Source organism: Protomyctophum bolini (genome assembly GCF_963924005.1).
Source record: "Protomyctophum bolini genome assembly, chromosome: 18".
NCBI lineage: Eukaryota > Metazoa > Chordata > Actinopteri > Myctophiformes > Myctophidae > Protomyctophum > Protomyctophum bolini.
Genome location: NC_137879.1, coordinates 15,838,793 through 15,858,719, shown reverse-complemented (window position 1 = coordinate 15,858,719; position 19,927 = coordinate 15,838,793). Strand labels below are relative to the sequence as shown.

Genomic DNA, 19,927 nt, shown 5'->3' with positions numbered 1-19,927 from the left:
CAGACCTTTCAGATCAGTACATAAAATAAACTAGAAAAAAACTTTTGGTGCCGTACTTCTTGTGGGACTAGAAATATCTGCAGTTGTAGAATCTGGCTCTGGAACAGGTGTGGTTGAACGAATGCCTTCACTTTCTGTTGTGACTGCAATACCTGGGGACACAGATAGGAAAATTCAATTAGTATTCTAATTGAACCATTTTTTATCACATATTTTGTTACAGACACAGACTCCACAGATACAAGATTTGATGAAATTCAAATAAGCACTTAAAATATGATCAGACCTTTCAGATCAGTACATAAAATAAACTAGAAAATAACTTTGGGTGCCGTACTTCTTGTGGGACTAGAAATATCTACAGTTGTAGAATCTGGCTCTGGAACAGGTGTGGTTGAACGAATGCCTTCACTTTCTGTTGTGACTGCAATACCTGGGGACACAGATAGGAAAATTCAATTAGTATTCTAATTGAACCATTTTTTATCACATATTTTGTTACAGACACAGACTCCACAGATACAAGATTTGATGAAATTCAAATAAGCACTTAAAATATGATCAGACCTTTCAGATCATTACATAAAATAAACTAGAAAATAACTTTGGGTGCCGTACTTCTTGTGGGACTAGAAATATCTACAGTTGTAGAATCTGGCTCTGGAACAGGTGTGGTTGAACGAATGCCTTCACTTTCTGTTGTGACTGCAATACCTGGGGACACAGATAGGAAAATTCAATTAGTATTCTAATTGAACCATTTTTTATCACATATTTTGTTACAGACACAGACTCCACAGATACAAGATTTGATGAAATTCAAATAAGCACTTAAAATATGATCAGACCTTTCAGATCAGTACATAAAATAAACTAGAAAAAAGCTTTTGGTGCCGTACTTCTTGTGGGACTAGAAATATCTGCAGTTGTAGAATCTGGCTCTGGAACAGGTGTGGTTGAACGAATGCCTTCACTTTCTGTTGTGACTGCAATACCTGGGGACACAGATAGGAAAATTCAATTAGTATTCTAATTTAAACATTTTTTATCACATATTTTGTTACAGACACAGACTCCACAGATACAAGATTTGATGAAATTCAAATAAGCACTTAAAATATGATCAGACCTTTCAGATCAGTACATAAAATAAACTAGAAAATAACTTTTGGTGCCGTACTTCTTGTGGGACTAGAAATATCTGCAGTTGTAGAATCTGTCTCTGGAACAGGTGTGGTTGAACGAATGCCTTCACTTTCTGTTGTGACTGCAATACCTGGGGACACAGATAGGAAAATTCAATTAGTATTCTAATTGAACCATTTTTTATCACATATTTTGTTACAGACACAGACTCCACAGATACAAGATTTGATGAAATTCAAATAAGCACTTAAAATATGATCAGACCTTTCAGATCAGTACATAAAATAAACTAGAAAAAAACTTTTGGTGCCGTACTTCTTGTGGGACTAGAAATATCTGCAGTTGTAGAATCTGGCTCTGGAACAGGTGTGGTTGAACGAATGCCTTCACTTTCTGTTGTGACTGCAATACCTGCAGACACAGATAGGAAAATTCAATTAGTATTCTAATTGAACCATTTTTTATCACATATTTTGTTACAGACACAGACTCCACAGATACAAGATTTGATGAAATTCAAATAAGCACTTAAAATATGATCAGACCTTTCAGATCAGTACATAAAATAAACTAGAAAAAAACTTTTGGTGCCGTACTTCTTGTGGGACTAGAAATATCTGCAGTTGTAGAATCTGGCTCTGGAACAGGTGTGGTTGAACGAATGCCTTCACTTTCTGTTGTGACTGCAATACCTGCAGACACAGATAGGAAAATTCAATTAGTATTCTAATTGAACCATTTTTTATCACATATTTTGTTACAGACACAGACTCCACAGATACAAGATTTGATGAAATTCAAATAAGCACTTAAAATATGATCAGACCTTTCAGATCAGTACATAAAATAAACTAGAAAATAACTTTGGGTGCCGTACTTCTTGTGGGACTAGAAATATCTACAGTTGTAGAATCTGGCTCTGGAACAGGTGTGGTTGAACGAATGCCTTCACTTTCTGTTGTGACTGCAATACCTGGGGACACAGATAGGAAAATTCAATTAGTATTCTAATTGAACCATTTTTTATCACATATTTTGTTACAGACACAGACTCCACAGATACAAGATTTGATGAAATTCAAATAAGCACTTAAAATATGATCAGACCTTTCAGATCAGTACATAAAATAAACTAGAAAAAAACTTTTGGTGCCGTACTTCTTGTGGGACTAGAAATATCTGCAGTTGTAGAATCTGGCTCTGGAACAGGTGTGGTTGAACGAATGGCTTCACTTTCTGTTGTGACTGCAATACCTGGGGACACAGATAGGAAAATTCAATTATTGAACAATTTTTTATCACATATTTTGTTACAGACACAGACTCCACAGATACAAGATTTGATGAAATTCAAATAAGCACTTAAAATATGATCAGACCTTTCAGATCAGTACATAAAATAAACTAGAAAAAAACTTTTGGTGCCGTACTTCTTGTGGGACTAGAAATATCTGCAGTTGTAGAATCTGGCTCTGGAACAGGTGTGGTTGAACGAATGCCTTCACTTTCTGTTGTGACTGCAATACCTGGGGACACAGATAGGAAAATTCAATTAGTATTCTAATTGAACCATTTTTTATCACATATTTTGTTACAGACACAGACTCCACAGATACAAGATTTGATGAAATTCAAATAAGCACTTAAAATATGATCAGACCTTTCAGATCAGTACATAAAATAAACTAGAAAAAAACTTTTGGTGCCGTACTTCTTGTGGGACTAGAAATATCTGCAGTTGTAGAATCTGGCTCTGGAACAGGTGTGGTTGAACGAATGCCTTCACTTTCTGTTGTGACTGCAATACCTGGGGACACAGATAGGAAAATTCAATTAGTATTCTAATTGAACCATTTTTTATCACATATTTTGTTACAGACTCCACAGATACAAGATTTGATGAAATTCAAATAAGCACTTAAAATATGATCAGACCTTTCAGATCAGTACATAAAATAAACTAGAAAAAAACTTTTGGTGCCGTACTTCTTGTGGGACTAGAAATATCTGCAGTTGTAGAATCTGGCTCTGGAACAGGTGTGGTTGAACGAATGCCTTCACTTTCTGTTGTGACTGCAATACCTGGGGACACAGATAGGAAAATTCAATTAGTATTCTAATTTAAACATTTTTTATCACATATTTTGTTACAGACACAGACTCCACAGATACAAGATTTGATGAAATTCAAAAAAGCACTTAAAATATGATCAGACCTTTCAGATCAGTACATAAAATAAACTAGAAAAAAACTTTTGGTGCCGTACTTCTTGTGGGACTAGAAATATCTGCAGTTGTAGAATCTGTCTCTGGAACAGGTGTGGTTGAACGAATGCCTTCACTTTCTGTTGTGACTGCAATACCTGCAGACACAGATAGGAAAATTCAATTATTTAACCATTTTTTATCACATATTTTGTTACAGACACAGACTCCACAGATACAAGATTTGATGAAATTCAAATAAGCACTTAAAATATGATCAGACCTTTCAGATCAGTACATAAAATAAACTAGAAAAAAACTTTTGGTGCCGTACTTCTTGTGGGACTAGAAATATCTGCAGTTGTAGAATCTGGCTCTGGAACAGGTGTGGTTGAACGAATGCCTTCACTTTCTGTTGTGACTGCAATACCTGGGGACACAGATAGGAAAATTCAATTAGTATTCTAATTGAACCATTTTTTATCACATATTTTGTTACAGACACAGACTCCACAGATACAAGATTTGATGAAATTCAAATAAGCACTTAAAATATGATCAGACCTTTCAGATCAGTACATAAAATAAACTAGAAAATAACTTTTGGTGCCGTACTTCTTGTGGGACTAGAAATATCTGCAGTTGTAGAATCTGGCTCTGGAACAGGTGTGGTTGAACGAATGCCTTCACTTTCTGTTGTGACTGCAATACCTGGGGACACAGATAGGAAAATTCAATTAGTATTCTAATTGAACCATTTTTTATCACATATTTTGTTACAGACACAGACTCCACAGATACAAGATTTGATGAAATTCAAATAAGCACATAAAATATGATCAGACCTTTCAGATCAGTACATAAAATAAACTAGAAAATAACTTTTGGTGCCGTACTTCTTGTGGGACTAGAAATATCTGCAGTTGTAGAATCTGGCTCTGGAACAGGTGTGGTTGAACGAATGCCTTCACTTTCTGTTGTGACTGCAATACCTGGGGACACAGATAGGAAAATTAAATTATTGAACCATTTTTTATCACATATTTTGTTACAGACACAGACTCCACAGATACAAGATTTGATGAAATTCAAATAAGCACTTAAAATATGATCAGACCTTTCAGATCAGTACATAAAATAAACTAGAAAAAAACGTTTGGTGCCGTACTTCTTGTGGGACTAGAAATATCTGCAGTTGTAGAATCTGGCTCTGGAACAGGTGTGGTTGAACGAATGCCTTCACTTTCTGTTGTGACTGCAATACCTGGGGACACAGATAGGAAAATTCAATTAGTATTCTAATTGAACCATTTTTTATCACATATTTTGTTACAGACACAGACTCCACAGATACAAGATTTGATGAAATTCAAATAAGCACTTAAAATATGATCAGACCTTTCAGATCAGTACATAAAATAAACTAGAAAATAACTTTTGTTGCCGTACTTCTTGTGGGACTAGAAATATCTGCAGTTGTAGAATCTGGCTCTGGAACAGGTGTGGTTGAACGAATGCCTTCACTTTCTGTTGTGACTGCAATACCTGGGGACACAGATAGGAAAATTCAATTAGTATTCTAATTGAACCATTTTTTTATCACATATTTTGTTACAGACACAGACTCCACAGATACAAGATTTGATGAAATTCAAAGAAGCACTTAAAATATGATCAGACCTTTCAGATCAGTACATAAAATAAACTAGAAAATAACTTTTGGTGCCGTACTTCTTGTGGGACTAGAAATATCTGCAGTTGTAGAATCTGGCTCTGGAACAGGTGTGGTTGAACGAATGCCTTCACTTTCTGTTGTGACTGCAATACCTGGGGACACAGATAGGAAAATTCAATTAGTATTCTAATTGAACCATTTTTTATCACATATTTTGTTACAGACACAGACTCCACAGATACAAGATTTGATGAAATTCAAATAAGCACATAAAATATGATCAGACCTTTCAGATCAGTACATAAAATAAACTAGAAAATAACTTTTGGTGCCGTACTTCTTGTGGGACTAGAAATATCTGCAGTTGTAGAATCTGGCTCTGGAACAGGTGTGGTTGAACGAATGCCTTCACTTTCTGTTGTGACTGCAATACCTGGGGACACAGATAGGAAAATTAAATTATTGAACCATTTTTTATCACATATTTTGTTACAGACACAGACTCCACAGATACAAGATTTGATGAAATTCAAATAAGCACTTAAAATATGATCAGACCTTTCAGATCAGTACATAAAATAAACTAGAAAAAAACTTTTGGTGCCGTACTTCTTGTGGGACTAGAAATATCTGCAGTTGTAGAATCTGGCTCTGGAACAGGTGTGGTTGAACGAATGCCTTCACTTTCTGTTGTGACTGCAATACCTGGGGACACAGATAGGAAAATTCAATTAGTATTCTAATTGAACCATTTTTTTATCACATATTTTGTTACAGACACAGACTCCACAGATACAAGATTTGATGAAATTCAAATAAGCACTTAAAATATGATCAGACCTTTCAGATCAGTACATAAAATAAACTAGAAAATAACTTTTGGTGCCGTACTTCTTGTGGGACTAGAAATATCTGCAGTTGTAGAATCTGGCTCTGGAACAGGTGTGGTAGAACGAATGCCTTCACTTTCTGTTGTGACTGCAATACCTGGGGACACAGATAGGAAAAGTTCAATTAGTATTCTAATTGAACCATTTTTTATCACATATTTTGTTACAGACACAGACTCCACAGATACAAGATTTGATGAAATTCAAATAAGCACTTAAAATATGATCAGACCTTTCAGATCAGTACATAAAATAAACTAGAAAATAACTTTTGGTGCCGTACTTCTTGTGGGACTAGAAATATCTGCAGTTGTAGAATCTGGCTCTGGAACAGGTGTGGTTGAACGAATGCCTTCACTTTCTGTTGTGACTGCAATACCTGGGGACACAGATAGGGAAATTCAATTAGTATTCTAATTGAACCATTTTTTATCACATATTTTGTTACAGACACAGACTCCACAGATACAAGATTTGATGAAATTCAAATAAGCACTTAAAATATGATCAGACCTTTCAGATCAGTACATAAAATAAACTAGAAAATAACTTTTGGTGCCGTACTTCTTGTGGGACTAGAAATATCTGCAGTTGTAGAATCTGGCTCTGGAACAGGTGTGGTTGAACGAATGCCTTCACTTTCTGTTGTGACTGCAATACCTGGGGACACAGATAGGAAAATTCAATTAGTATTCTAATTGAACCATTTTTTATCACATATTTTGTTACAGACACAGACTCCACAGATACAAGATTTGATGAAATTCAAATAAGCACTTAAAATATGATCAGACCTTTCAGATCAGTACATAAAATAAACTAGAAAATAACTTTTGGTGCCGTACTTCTTGTGGGACTAGAAATATCTGCAGTTGAAGAAACTGGCTCTGGAACAGGTGTGGTTGAACGAATGCCTTCACTTTCTGTTGTGACTGCAATACCTGGGGACACAGATAGGAAAATTCAATTAGTATTCTAATTGAACCATTTTTTATCACATATTTTGTTACAGACACAGACTCCACAGATACAAGATTTGATGAAATTCAAATAAGCACTTAAAATATGATCAGACCTTTCAGATCAGTACATAAAATAAACTAGAAAATAACTTTTGGTGCCGTACTTCTTGTGGGACTAGAAATATCTGCAGTTGTAGAATCTGGCTCTGGAACAGGTGTGGTTGAACGAATGCCTTCACTTTCTGTTGTGACTGCAATACCTGGGGACACAGATAGGAAAATTAAATTGTCAAATTTGTCTCTGGACTTGGTGTGGTTGTAGGGCTGCCCCCTGTTTCTGTTGTGGTTGCAATACCTGGACACACATGTACAGTATGAAAATGCCTCTACAATTCTAAGCAAACAATTTTGGCTTTCCTACTTTGTCCATGTAGAAACTGCAGAGTAATAATAAGAATTTGTACTTCTCCTTTACACACAACCATACCAAAGTTGTTTGAAGAAGCAGACATTTTCACCTTTAGACCCCTAGCATGGTTAACATTGCAAAGTTACTAGCGCTGTCATTAAAGTATTTTGACTTTGCCTACTGCATGGTTACAAATTAAGTGGACTAACTAGCCTTTGTTGTATATGTACAAAAATAATTGTATAATTATCTGCAATATCACATAACATTAATGCATGGAAGGGCTGTCCAGGTGGCACATGGCAAGTGAAAATGTTTTACTTCAATCTTTGTTTCTGGGGGTCCCTGGAAAAAAATATTTTGAGATGCAGCTTTGCGGCCAAATACATAATGATTTTGGGAACCACTCATATCGCAACATTAGGTTTTTCAGAAAACTGTTATAGGATTTAGAAGACATTTGTAGAATCGGTCTTGACTTAAACAATTGCTGTCGTACTTGCTGTTGTCGGACTAGGACCAGTAGAAACTGAGGTTGTAGAATATGTCTCTGCGCCTGGTGTGCTTGTAGGTGTGGCTATGGATGTAGATGTAGTAGCAGTCCCTGAACACAGATGAATGAACTTCATTGGCTGACTTATTTACTTATTTATGACATGCTTTGTGTGCATGCTGAGGTCCTCAGGCAGGAACCTGCTGATTGTTCCTGAGTAGAGGCTGAAGACTAAATTGCCTCTGCTGTCAGATTTAGCTCTGGAATTACTTGCCTGAGGAGCTCAAGCTGGCTAAATCAGTCTACTCAAATGAAGAAAGAAGGACGACTTCACCCATTTCCAGATATTTGGTCCTCACTAATGTTAAAATAAATGAAATGGTACCATCTTTTTCTACTTGGTTTGTGTACCGAAACCTGCAGTGACATTATCGTCAGTTAGTTTTTTTGAAACAAGATTTCTAATTTTAGATTTTTATTAACACGATAATAGTTTCCATTATAGCATAATAATAACTTTCCAGGAATAGAAAGCCTGCAGATATTAGTTTGGATTCCCCAGAAAAGATGTCACCGGTAGGCGCCTATAGGGTTTCTGAACTGTCCACAACCCTCCTCTGAGACACAAACAGAGTAGACAAAAATGGTACCATATTATAATGAACATTAGTGAGGACCATGTGTATGAAGGTACGTTGAAAATGGGTGAAATTTAATCGTCATTTAATTCACTCCTTAAAATTCCTTTCCATATAAATATATTATAATTTTAATTGTATTGTTTGACGAATTACGTGAAATATTTTGCTGGTATAGAGTTCAACTTACCAGAGGCCACCATACCTGCAAAGTAAATAAATAAATGAATAAATGGATAAAAGACAGATTAAAAACAAAACACACCAATAACCACAGAATGTAGTTACTGTAGGTAAATATTAATATTTTATATTTAATATCAATCACAGAAAGGACAAAAATCTACTTACATATTATCACTAAAAGGAACACGGGCAACATGTTGGCAGGATTGTAGTCTCCTCACCATGCAACCTGCTCAGAACAGAATTGTTATTTTTATTTATTTTCAATTGTCTAGAGACTAGAGACTATATTTCCACCTGTGTCTGTCCATCTGTGTGTCAGTTTGTCTGTGAGCAGCAATTGGATCAATTAGCGTGAAACGTTTCATTATTACTCCTACAGATTGTGTTTGGCCGTGATTGTTTTCCAACGTTTACAGGAGTGGCTCGTTTTGCACAAAATGCCACAAATCATGAACGCAGCCTGATGGCCGTGAAACTTTGCAATACACCACTCACAGTAGGCCATGGAAGAACCGCCACCCCAACTATTTCAAACCGGCCTAATGGTAATGCTACAACATCCTACTTCATGGTTTAGCCTACAACTCTGTCTACAACCATAGGTCGTACAATCAAAAGTTTTCCATGGTTTTGTTTGTTTATTGTTTCCACAATAAACTACCAATTGCTACAATTGCTACCACTCAGATTTTGTCCAACATTCACACAGGCGTTGTCCCTGGGGTCATGTGACTCATGCGTCAGATCATTCAGATTCCATTCCAATTGGCTATGCCTATGACTGACTTTTGGTGAGCCTAACACGGCCTGTCTGAGACCTGTGCTCTGAGGAGCACACTTTTCTAGTTTATCCTGTGTTTAAGTAGGCTAAACGCACATTGAGAGGCAGCAAGGAAAGCATATCTAGAGTCCTGACGTCACTTACTCATCCCCTGGTTTACGGACGTTTTTCTCAATAATAACATTGGGTCATCTTAAAATCGTTTTTCTCGCAGTTAGTTGATTCTTCATATCCATATGAGTGAAACCGCTTGGATGATTTGTTTATTTAGCAAACACAGTTATTATATGAGGCGATCCAAGATCCCCCTATGGGGATTATAATACAAATTTAAAAAAGTACACTAACCCATAGCATAGAGCCCTCTAGCGATATTGACGTCACACTTCAGTGCTCTATAGTTTTACATTTAACATTACAGTTTAACATTAGAACAAACACAAACAAAATCAAGATAATGATAAATAATAAAGTAGAGAATTAAAATACATGAGCACTCCATGGTAGGCAGGTGTCCACTTTTTTTTGTTAGTTTGTTAAAATAATAATTTCTAACAACATGTCTAGATTGAAATTGTTTTGTAGTAGACTGTGCCATAGCTCAAAGCATGTTTCACAAATTCAGTTCTCAAAATGGGAACATGAGATGAGATACACGTTTGTAATCAGATTGTGATCTCCAATCCATTACTCCAATGAATGAGTAACGTGTGTATGTAAGTTGATAGCTGCTTCAGGATAGCTTAATAGAAAGAATTTAAATGTGTCTTACAAATCGTAAAGCAGTATGATAGTGTTTCTAAAATAGGAACACTATATGGTAGGTCGTAACATTTTCATCACAATCCAATAGGCAAAAAAGTAGCAGGCTGCACAAACTGCTTTTTTCCTGCTTGAAAGTTGAAACAAGCCTTGATTTTAAAGTACAAAAAAGAAGCATTATATGTATCCCCCTGTAATCCCCTGGAATACAGAATGTTTTATTTATTTTAAGAGAATTACTTATTTTCTATCAATTACACACTCCATGAAGCCTTGAATTCAGGTAGACTATTTAGTTTTGTCACATTCTGAGCCAATAATTTGATGATCAGGTCATCGGTCAACAGGAGACTCAGTAGGAGACTCAATTGTGTCTCCTACCCACCAGTCATCAAATGATTGGCTTAGGAATGCGACAAAAACAAAACAATCTCCATGAATTCAATGCTTCGTTTTTTGGGAGAACTACTCCTTTAATATAAGACTATGTAGACAGTACATTAAGTGCACATCTTTTACTAGTTATTCCTATGCACAATGATGGAAAGTAACTAAGGTTGTCCGGATCCGATCACGTGATAGGAAATCGGGGCCAATCACATCATTTTCAAATGATCGGATCTGGAGCAAAAAAACGTGTTCGCAACCTCAATATTATATCCATATAATGATATTAGACTGGATATTGTCTGTGCTTTTGGATATTGTAACATTGTGATATGTCCTAAGTGTTCTATAATAATAGAAATATCTGATTGAGAAAAATCGGTATCAGCAGATACTCAAAATCAAATTATCGGAATCGGGAGCAAAAAAACGTGATCAGGACATCCTGTGTATGGCCCCACCTTTATCAGCTGCAATATTAAAGTGATTAACAAATGTTGCATCACTAATTAGAATCCAATTATGATTGCATTATGATTGCTTTTACTTTGTTACTCTAAGTATAATTTGATGCCAATACTTTTACTTATGTAAAACGTGGTAACAGTAACAAAGTATTTCTACACTGGTAATTATGCTATTTTTAATAAGATTACATGCACCACTGAATACTGAAATACAACTGTTCATCAAACCGAAATAATTAAGATGACACCACCGCTATCACCATGATGCAAACACTGGGAAAGCATCAATGTCATTTTTCGATTTTTGTGTTGGCTATTAAAAAATAGCAATCTATAAGCTCAAATGGCTTCACCACGCTGCACTGCAAGCTTGTACATCTGCTATTTTTAGCATTTTTTAAAATATATTTAAGATATCTTAGATCTATCTAAATACAATCAAATTTGAAAACATTTAAATTGAAATTACTTGTTAGCATATAGTTATTGTAGTATACAATGGGAGCCCAGCACACTGTCCGCAATTGACCTTCATCAGGCCTCAAATGTTGCATAAGATGACATTGAATAATAATACCACCACCACCAACGATAAATAAATAATGCATCAATGAATTTGCTTGTCTCAAGTTAATAGATAATGAATAGAGCAGTCACCTGTTTCTGATAACCTGTCTCTCTGTCTCTGTCTCCTGGATTGATGAATCTTTGAGTGTGTCAGAGCTTCTGTGTCACTGAGCTGTCAGGGCATTTATAATAGGACACGGAATGCTACAGATCCACAAACATGTTGCTACACCAGTTAACGAAACTCAATTAAAAGTCTTACCTGACTTAAGCCTTTTGGCCTTTGCTACTATAGGTAACATGGATAATTGACATCTACAGTGTATGATTAGCTGCATGCCATACAATTAACTCTGCCCCGTCTGTTCATGGTGTGGTCTCAAAGATAAGAGGTAAGATCGGTATAATATGTGTCATCTTTATATGATATCAACACATAATGGTTAATTTTTTTTTTGTCCAACCATGAATCCGTGACTGAAGACATCCTCACTGCACTTCTCAGTATACTGCAAGTGACAAAAGTCACAAAATTGCAGTCAAATGAAAGTGACTCAAGAAATACCATATGTCATTATCCAAAGGTTGAGTAGTAGGCTATCTTGCTAACTGTTATGAACAGTTGTGGAAAGTAACTAGGCTACTGTAATTTAACTCGAGTTCTGTACTTGAAGGTAAGTTATATGTTTTGGTTAAAACAAACAAAGCACTATATTCCGATAGTAATCATTGCTATAGTACAGATTGTTTTCTTTTCTTCCGTAACAGGATGTCGCCCCATCTTTCCAGCAATTAAACAGAAAATCTATTTTCAAATGGGTTGCCAATTTCAGCTAATCAGCTTTATCAATTTACACCTTAGTTCCAGTTCCAATTTTGTATAATAATTTCTTTGTCATCACTTCCAATTTCACTGTGTGAGTTCTCTCCCCTGATTGACTCGGTTCTACAGATACATAATGTGAAAATAGCCGATCTACAAGCTTTGCGTTGTGAGTTTGTGATCAACTATTTTCAATGTTTTTGCCTCTTTCTTATATTATTTGACAATTTGGTCAATGTATAGTTTATTGCTTTTAAAAAGGTCTTAAAGTCCTTCAATTTTCACTTTACTGTCATCTTGGAACCCCCCAACCCACAGGTTGAGAACCAAATATCACTTGCCCTACCTACTTTTACTTTACATGAGCATTTCAATTGTTTGATACTTTTTTATACTCCATTCCACTACGTCTCAGAAGCAAATATTGCATGTTTTCCCTCCACTACAGTTTTAGGTTATTATTGGTCTACAAAACCACTCTATGCGCAACATTATACTTGGGCTTTTTGAAAATAGACGATCTACAAGCATTGCGAGTATTACATTGTGGTATTTCTACTTTTACTTACCACCATTCAGGCTTCACACATGAGTGTTTGCACACGCACACACGCGCGCGAGCGCGCAGAGTGCGCGCGCGCACACACACACACACACACACACACACACACACTGCAATATAGAACTATATTCCGTTACAAGTCTGGATTTAAAAATGTACTTGAGTAAAAGTACAAAAGTATTGGCATCAAGGTGTACTTACAGTACCAAAAGTAAAAGTACTCATTATACAGAATGTTCCATTTCAAGTTTTCAAATGTATAAACATCTTTTGAAAATAGCAGATCTAAAAGCTCACAATGTGTCACATCGTGACACATTGTGAGCTTGTAGATCAGCCATTTTCAAATGGCCGAAATGTATTGTGGCAATGTATTGTGGCATTGCAGTCAGAACTGCAGCATCACTCCCAATCTTCCGCCGTAGTCTGAAAACCCACCTTTTCAGACTCCATCATGGCCCATAGCACTTACCCTACCCCTTAGATAGCATTTCAGCAGACTTAGATAGCATTTGATACAGACTTATAGCATGTTATGTAGACAGCACTATAATTACATTGTATATAGTCATAGCACGCCATAGTACATATGTATAGCATAGTAGTATATATGTATAGTTTCATTATATAGATATTCCACTGTTACTTTCTTAGCTTACGCATGTTTCATGATAAATGCTTTTATGTGATGTATTCCCATGCTTTTGTTCTTGCTTTATGTAAGTTGCTCTGGATTAAGAGCGTCTGCTAAATGCCTAAATTGTAAATTGTGGCGATCCGCCAAAATAATTTAAATTAGGATTATAGTTTATATTATATAGGGCTGAAGTTGTTACTGTATGTTTTGTCATAATAATCAAAATCTGCGAAGTACCTATAGTAACTAAAGTTTTCAAATAAATACTGTAACTCAAAATGTAACTTAAAGCTGCTATAAGCAATAATATGTAAAAAATGTAATGACGTTATTATTTATTGGTATTCAGACAGCCAGCAATGGGTAAAACGCTCCCAAAATAAATTCTCTCTCTGTGACACATCTAAGGGCATCTGCATTCAAAGATTTTCCTAGAAGCTTTGTCATTGGTCGATTTGCCTGTCTACTTCCTGATTGGTTAGTCATTGCAACCGGGTTTTTTTCGACCAATGACAAAGCTTCTATAGGAATATCTTCGAATGCAGATTGTGGCCCCTAGATGTGTCACAGAGACTAAATTGTTTTTGGGAGCGGTCTACTCATTGCTGGCTGTCTGAAAAAAAGAGTGTGAAGCTGTGACTCCGCACACCCCCGGGGGAAGTTGTGATTTGATCTCGTTCACTGCAATGCAATTTGCGGTATTTTCAAAACAATATTGCGCAGAGTAGCGATTATCAAACGTATTTGCAATGCCATACGTTGAAAGATATGTTGCCCGTGGACAAGGCACGCTACCTCCACAAGTTAGATATTATCGGCATAGATGTTTGTCCGTATGTGATTAAGGATTGGACCAATAAAGTTGCATTGGCAGCCATAGAAAATTCTTACCCCGGGCTAAAACCGGATGTGACATTTGTGAGCGTTCCTCTCTAGCTTGGTGTCGATGTATTACATTACATTGCATTATGAAAGTCTGTAAGTTCTGGTGCTGATAATGTAATTGAGCATGGGAAAACCGGTCTACATACCTCAATACAGCCTTAAGTGATAGTACTGGTTTTCATGAGGTAGGCCTACTTAGCTGTCTAGTGGAGAGATAACGTCAAACAACATTCATAAATATACAATTAGCTTCACTTCACTTCACACATTTTCCCACGGGGATCAATGATGTATAACTTAACTTTAGATTCAAAGAAGAATCACATCCATCTTCTGAATAATGTTCAAATCGAATAATGTTCAAATCGAAGTCTGTTCGCACTGTGAAAGTCATTAAATAGGCTATATATAATTGCAGACATTATATAAGTATGTGGTCTGTACTGTATTGAGGCCTGTCATTATGTGGACTTAATGTTTGCAGGCAAGTTTAGCCTGGAGGTGGAGGGATGTCTGAGGTTGTCAATTCGCAAAAACAACACTGTAGTTATCAGTGAGTGACCAATCTGAATAATATTTGGGAATTATGACTAGTAATTTGCAAGATTAGCTGCACGTACGCACACACACGCCCGCCCACTGGGCCACACACACACGTGCCCCCCCACACACACGTGCCCACACACACACGCCCCCCCCACACACACACACACACACACACACACACACACACAAATACATTTCTGCCCTCAGGGCCAGAGAGGGGATATTTCACTTGAATGTTTGGAATCATTTCATCGTCTAATCAGTCTTTTATGAGCACACCAGTTGCTTGATTCAGTAATTAGATATTTGATATTAATTTTATCTGACACTGACACGCTTACCTTACAGACATATGCAAAGGCTCAACTTATCTAACTTAGACGTAGCACTATATATGCATAGTTTCATTATATAGATATTCCACTGTTAGGTTCTTAGCTTTTGTTTTTGCTTACTGTAAATCGTGTGTCTGCTAAATGCCTAAATTGTAAGTGTAAATTGTAAACATGGACCTGGTTTAAAATTTGTCAAACGAAACCTATTCCTGCAATAGGTGTATGTGTATTACTAGTTTTTACATTTCTGTTACCAATATGGTCATGACCACGCCCATGCCCTCAGAATCAACTACTCATAGCTGCAGTTGTCTATTGTCTTTAAGTACATTCTTTCTCGGGTCACTTCTATTCCTTCAGCCAATTTGACCCAGCCGCTCCACATTCCTCTCACCTGGGCCTCATTAGACGTCATAAGGAAACAGGACATTGTTTTAAGACAAAGTATGCACTGCAGGTGTAACCAAAATTGCCCAATCTTAAATCATAATGCTGTGTTTTGTGGGTAGTAGCCTACTGACAAGTCAAGCAGAATAAAAAATCAGTTACAACAGTGACACTTGATTGTGCAAACAAACCAAACGCAATTTTCGTGCTCGGACAGACCCAACCATCGACGAAATCAACACTCACTAGATCCATTGTGAACTGTATTCAATGTTCAATGCACACACTCACACACACACACACACACACACACACACACACACACACAGTAGAGAGGATTATAAATATTCACAATGTACAACATTGCTCTAATAAATGATTAATTGTCTGTGATCTGCTGTCGATCCCATAAAAACTGTTGTCAGTCATGTCTACATTTCTATCCTTGTGCATAATCTGTGAATGTATTTGTTATATTTTAAAAAGGCATGTTGTTTGTGATGTGATATACAGCCCTACGTGTAGTTCAAGAGAGAAGATATTGTCATGATACAATTCATTTCTCAAGGCCTAATGTAACCTTTATGAGTCACCATGTATATGGGTTATAGCACTAAACATCTTAGCAATTAGCATTACTTGAAAATTAAGACTCCAATTTGCCAGGCTGCAAAAAGAAATGCTATCCATTTCTACATCATCTGAATATATACTTCCAAGATACATGACCCTTCCCGAGTCCCGACACACCTATTCATTACAATAGGACAATAGGAATTGCAGTAAACAGAGAAGCTTAACAATCTAGACCCATTTAAGAAAAGGTGCACAAGTGAAAAATATGAATGGTAATGATTAATAGATAAGCCCTGAGAGTTATTACAAATAAACAACACTAACAGCCTATTTATGGAACCTAGCTAATTACATTTGGGTGTGACATGCAGTAAATAGATGTGCTAGCCATGTCCTAAAACCAGACTTCAAACTCTAAGAAATGCTGAGGAAGGCCTAGGGCTGAGGCGTGTCTACTGCTTTGTTTGTTCGTTTTTTCCTTTGGGTCGGCACTCATACGCTGAAGTATTTTTGAGTTTTTGAGTTTGGCTGGAATGCCACGGGATGAGAGTGTGAAAATCAGAGGGATAAGAACTCAAGAGATTAGTAGCTACAGTAGAGTCATGCAGTACTGCTGTACTGTAACAGAAGAATGCTACGGATGACAGGTGTCACATGGACGGACCACATCAGAAATCACAGGTCACAGACAAAGTCAGAGAGAGAAGGATGAGGCTGGCAGGGCACTGCATCAGGCACCAAGAACAGTGGCAAGCAAACTGGCACAATGAGTATACACTATGACAATATAGTGAGAGGAAGGCAGGCACTGGAGCAACTCAAACTGTTTAACCCCTTTTGAGGGGCGCTAGCCGCTCCTATATACAGGTTTAATGTTTGTTTTTAGTTCAATGTTTGTTTTAAAAACGCCATTGACAATGAAGTGAACATCTTGTCCCCAACACAAACATTAAATGCCATTAACAATAAAGAGATTTTTTTTTAAATTCACAGGGTGCAAGTGAAAATGTATAATATTTCGATGTATCGGTCACATCTTCATCAGGTCATCGTTGACCTGATGAAGATGTGACAGATTATCGAAACGTTGTCGGAAGGCCAGAAAGGAGAGTTACAATAGTCACGTTTTTATATGACTGATGTCATAGTAGAGCTCAAGACCCTGATGCTAGATAGGAGTGTGGGGGCGGCAGCAATTCAGGAGTAGGTCACTTCTTCCTATGAAAGCAAGTGCCTGCTGTCACTGGAGAAGTTAAACTTTATGCCTTGACTATTACCCATTTATACACACACCGGGTCACACCCTGACCCCCACACATTATTTTAGCCCTTCAGCTGCCATCATAGACAATGTTAAAGGTAATTTCATTCTTCATTGCCGTGTCTGACACCGCTGTGACCCCCATCAGAAAATATGTAATGATTTTATATTAAAAAAAACATAGCAACATTTTTGTAATTTTCAGAAAAGTTTCAGAAAACTTAGCTCAGGATTTAGGCGTTTTTAGAATTGACCTCAGGTCTAAATGGGTTAAAGAGAAATTTTAGTTTGTAGAGACTGTAAAGTGATTTGTAGCTATATGTAAAAAAAATCACAGCTACAGATTATTATTTTCTCTGACTGTAGTTGGTGTTCTGGTCACAAGATGGCAGCAAGAGCATGACTATGTTGCTGATATCACACGCTCAGACATGGATAGTGGATACAGTATGTCACACACTGAAAATAAACTATGAAGGTCCATGTTCAAGTGCTATGACAATATGCTATGACAATTCTCATATAAAGGGTTTGCCGGTGGCAGTGAATACATGTGCAGTGATTTAAAGCAAATAAATATTGTGTATTGTATATTGTCATATAGCCAATTATTCTTTAGCTTAAAAGTGTGCATACACTACTGTATATCCCAAGGAAAGATATGGGGTGCTTTTCAATAACTATGCCTTGACTACACCACTGCAAGGCAGTGACGTACATTGTGTGAGAGAGAGAGAGAGAGAGAGAGAGAGAGAGAGAGATGGGTGGGGGGGACAGGTAGTACAAGAGTGGTTGTTTAAAATCTACAGCTCTGAGTGTTTCACATACAGTTCACCGAATCCTCTGATTATCTGAAGAGTCCAGCTGTGAGGTAATGGTGAAGCTGTCCAGCTTTGGGGGAGTAGTTCAGCAGCACAAGTCATTTCATGGATATTTCTACCCAACATGGATCCAGAGTTTCTAAATGTTTCCATAACTTGTACTTACTGTGCCAGTGTCGACCATAGGTGAGAGTGGATGGATTTTATGACAAGTACTCAAGCACTATGGAGATACACGCCAGGCTGTGCTTCATTTGGATACTCCTGAAAGGGACAGTTTATTTGGTAAGTTAATCTACAACTAAATGCAGTTTTAACTATTGAGGGTAGAAATGTAGGCTACAGTACACATCACAGTAAACATTCTGCATTTTAGTACACATACCCACTCGTTTCCGATTCTGAATGCACATGTCAGTATGCCAACAATATGTAATTGAACCTAACTTAGAATGCATCTTTGTCATCAATGACATAATGTATAGGTGGGTAATCATATCAAATGCTTTACCCAACAAAATCCATACATACTTACCTTTTATTTTATTTTGATTTCTCTATAATTGTGTGTGTGCGCGTGTCCTCCTCTCAGCAGTTGGTAGTTAGCCAAGACCAGACCTATGGCAACTATACCATTGGCAAAGGAACATCGACTGAACTCAAGAGAAATCAAGGACCTTCCACTCTGAAGCACTGGGCGCTCCACACAAAGAGCCAGAACAAGAACACCAAAATGTCTGTCCACTCATCCATCCCTTTCTCAAAGCAGGAATTTTGGGAAATGCTTGGAGTCCACACCAATTCTGACCCCTCTTTACAGATAAACCTTGGTCCCATGATGAAAGTTCACGGAACGTCAAAGTTCTCCAAGATGTTCAGTTGGGGTGACTTTTATTCCAACATCAAGACAGTCAAATTGAATTTGCTGGTCATGGGCAAAATCGTTGATCATGGAAATGGCTCTCTTGGAGTGTACTTCCGGCACAATTCCACGGGGGAAGGCAATGTGTCCGTGAGCCTTGTCCCACCCACGAAAGAGGTGGAGTTTGACCTGGAACGCCAGAGTGTGGTCCACCCTAAAGACTCCAAGACGTTCAACTGCAGAGTGGACTATGAGAAGGTGGAGCGGAGCAAAAAGGTGACACCATGCAACTATGACCCATCCAAGACTTGTGCCCAAGAGCAGACCCAGAGCCACATCAACTGGATGTGCTCCAAGCCCTTCCAGGTCATCTGTATCTATGTATCTTTCTACAGTACGGATTACAGGCTGGTCCAGAAAGTGTGTCCAGATTACAACTACCATAGTCAAGTACCCTACTTAGCCTCAGGTTAATTGCACGTTCAGTCATAATATTTAAGAATTTTGCTTTAAGCACACAAGACACTGCATATTGCTCAAGCAATGTTGAGTCATGCAATGGGGCTCCAAGAGTTTGCAAGGTAAAGAATATTGCATAAAACAATACAGTAGGCTATACTGCATACTGTAGTCTTTATAATAGCCATTATTATAAAGCCTC

At 37.2% G+C, this 19,927-nt stretch overlaps 1 protein-coding gene across 1 annotated transcript; it reads left to right on the top strand.

Moving 5' to 3' along the window:
• Positions 1 to 18,629: 18,629 nt before the first annotated feature.
• LOC308333547 (neurexophilin-1-like) lies at positions 18,630 to 19,740 on the top strand (the record flags this gene model as incomplete). The annotated part of the gene is made up of 2 exons (XM_080790006.1): positions 18,630 to 18,689; positions 18,997 to 19,740. 2 exons carry the CDS (start codon positions 18,630 to 18,632, stop codon positions 19,738 to 19,740), a joined length of 804 nt encoding a protein of 267 aa, XP_080646132.1.
• Positions 19,741 to 19,927: the final 187 nt, after the last annotated feature.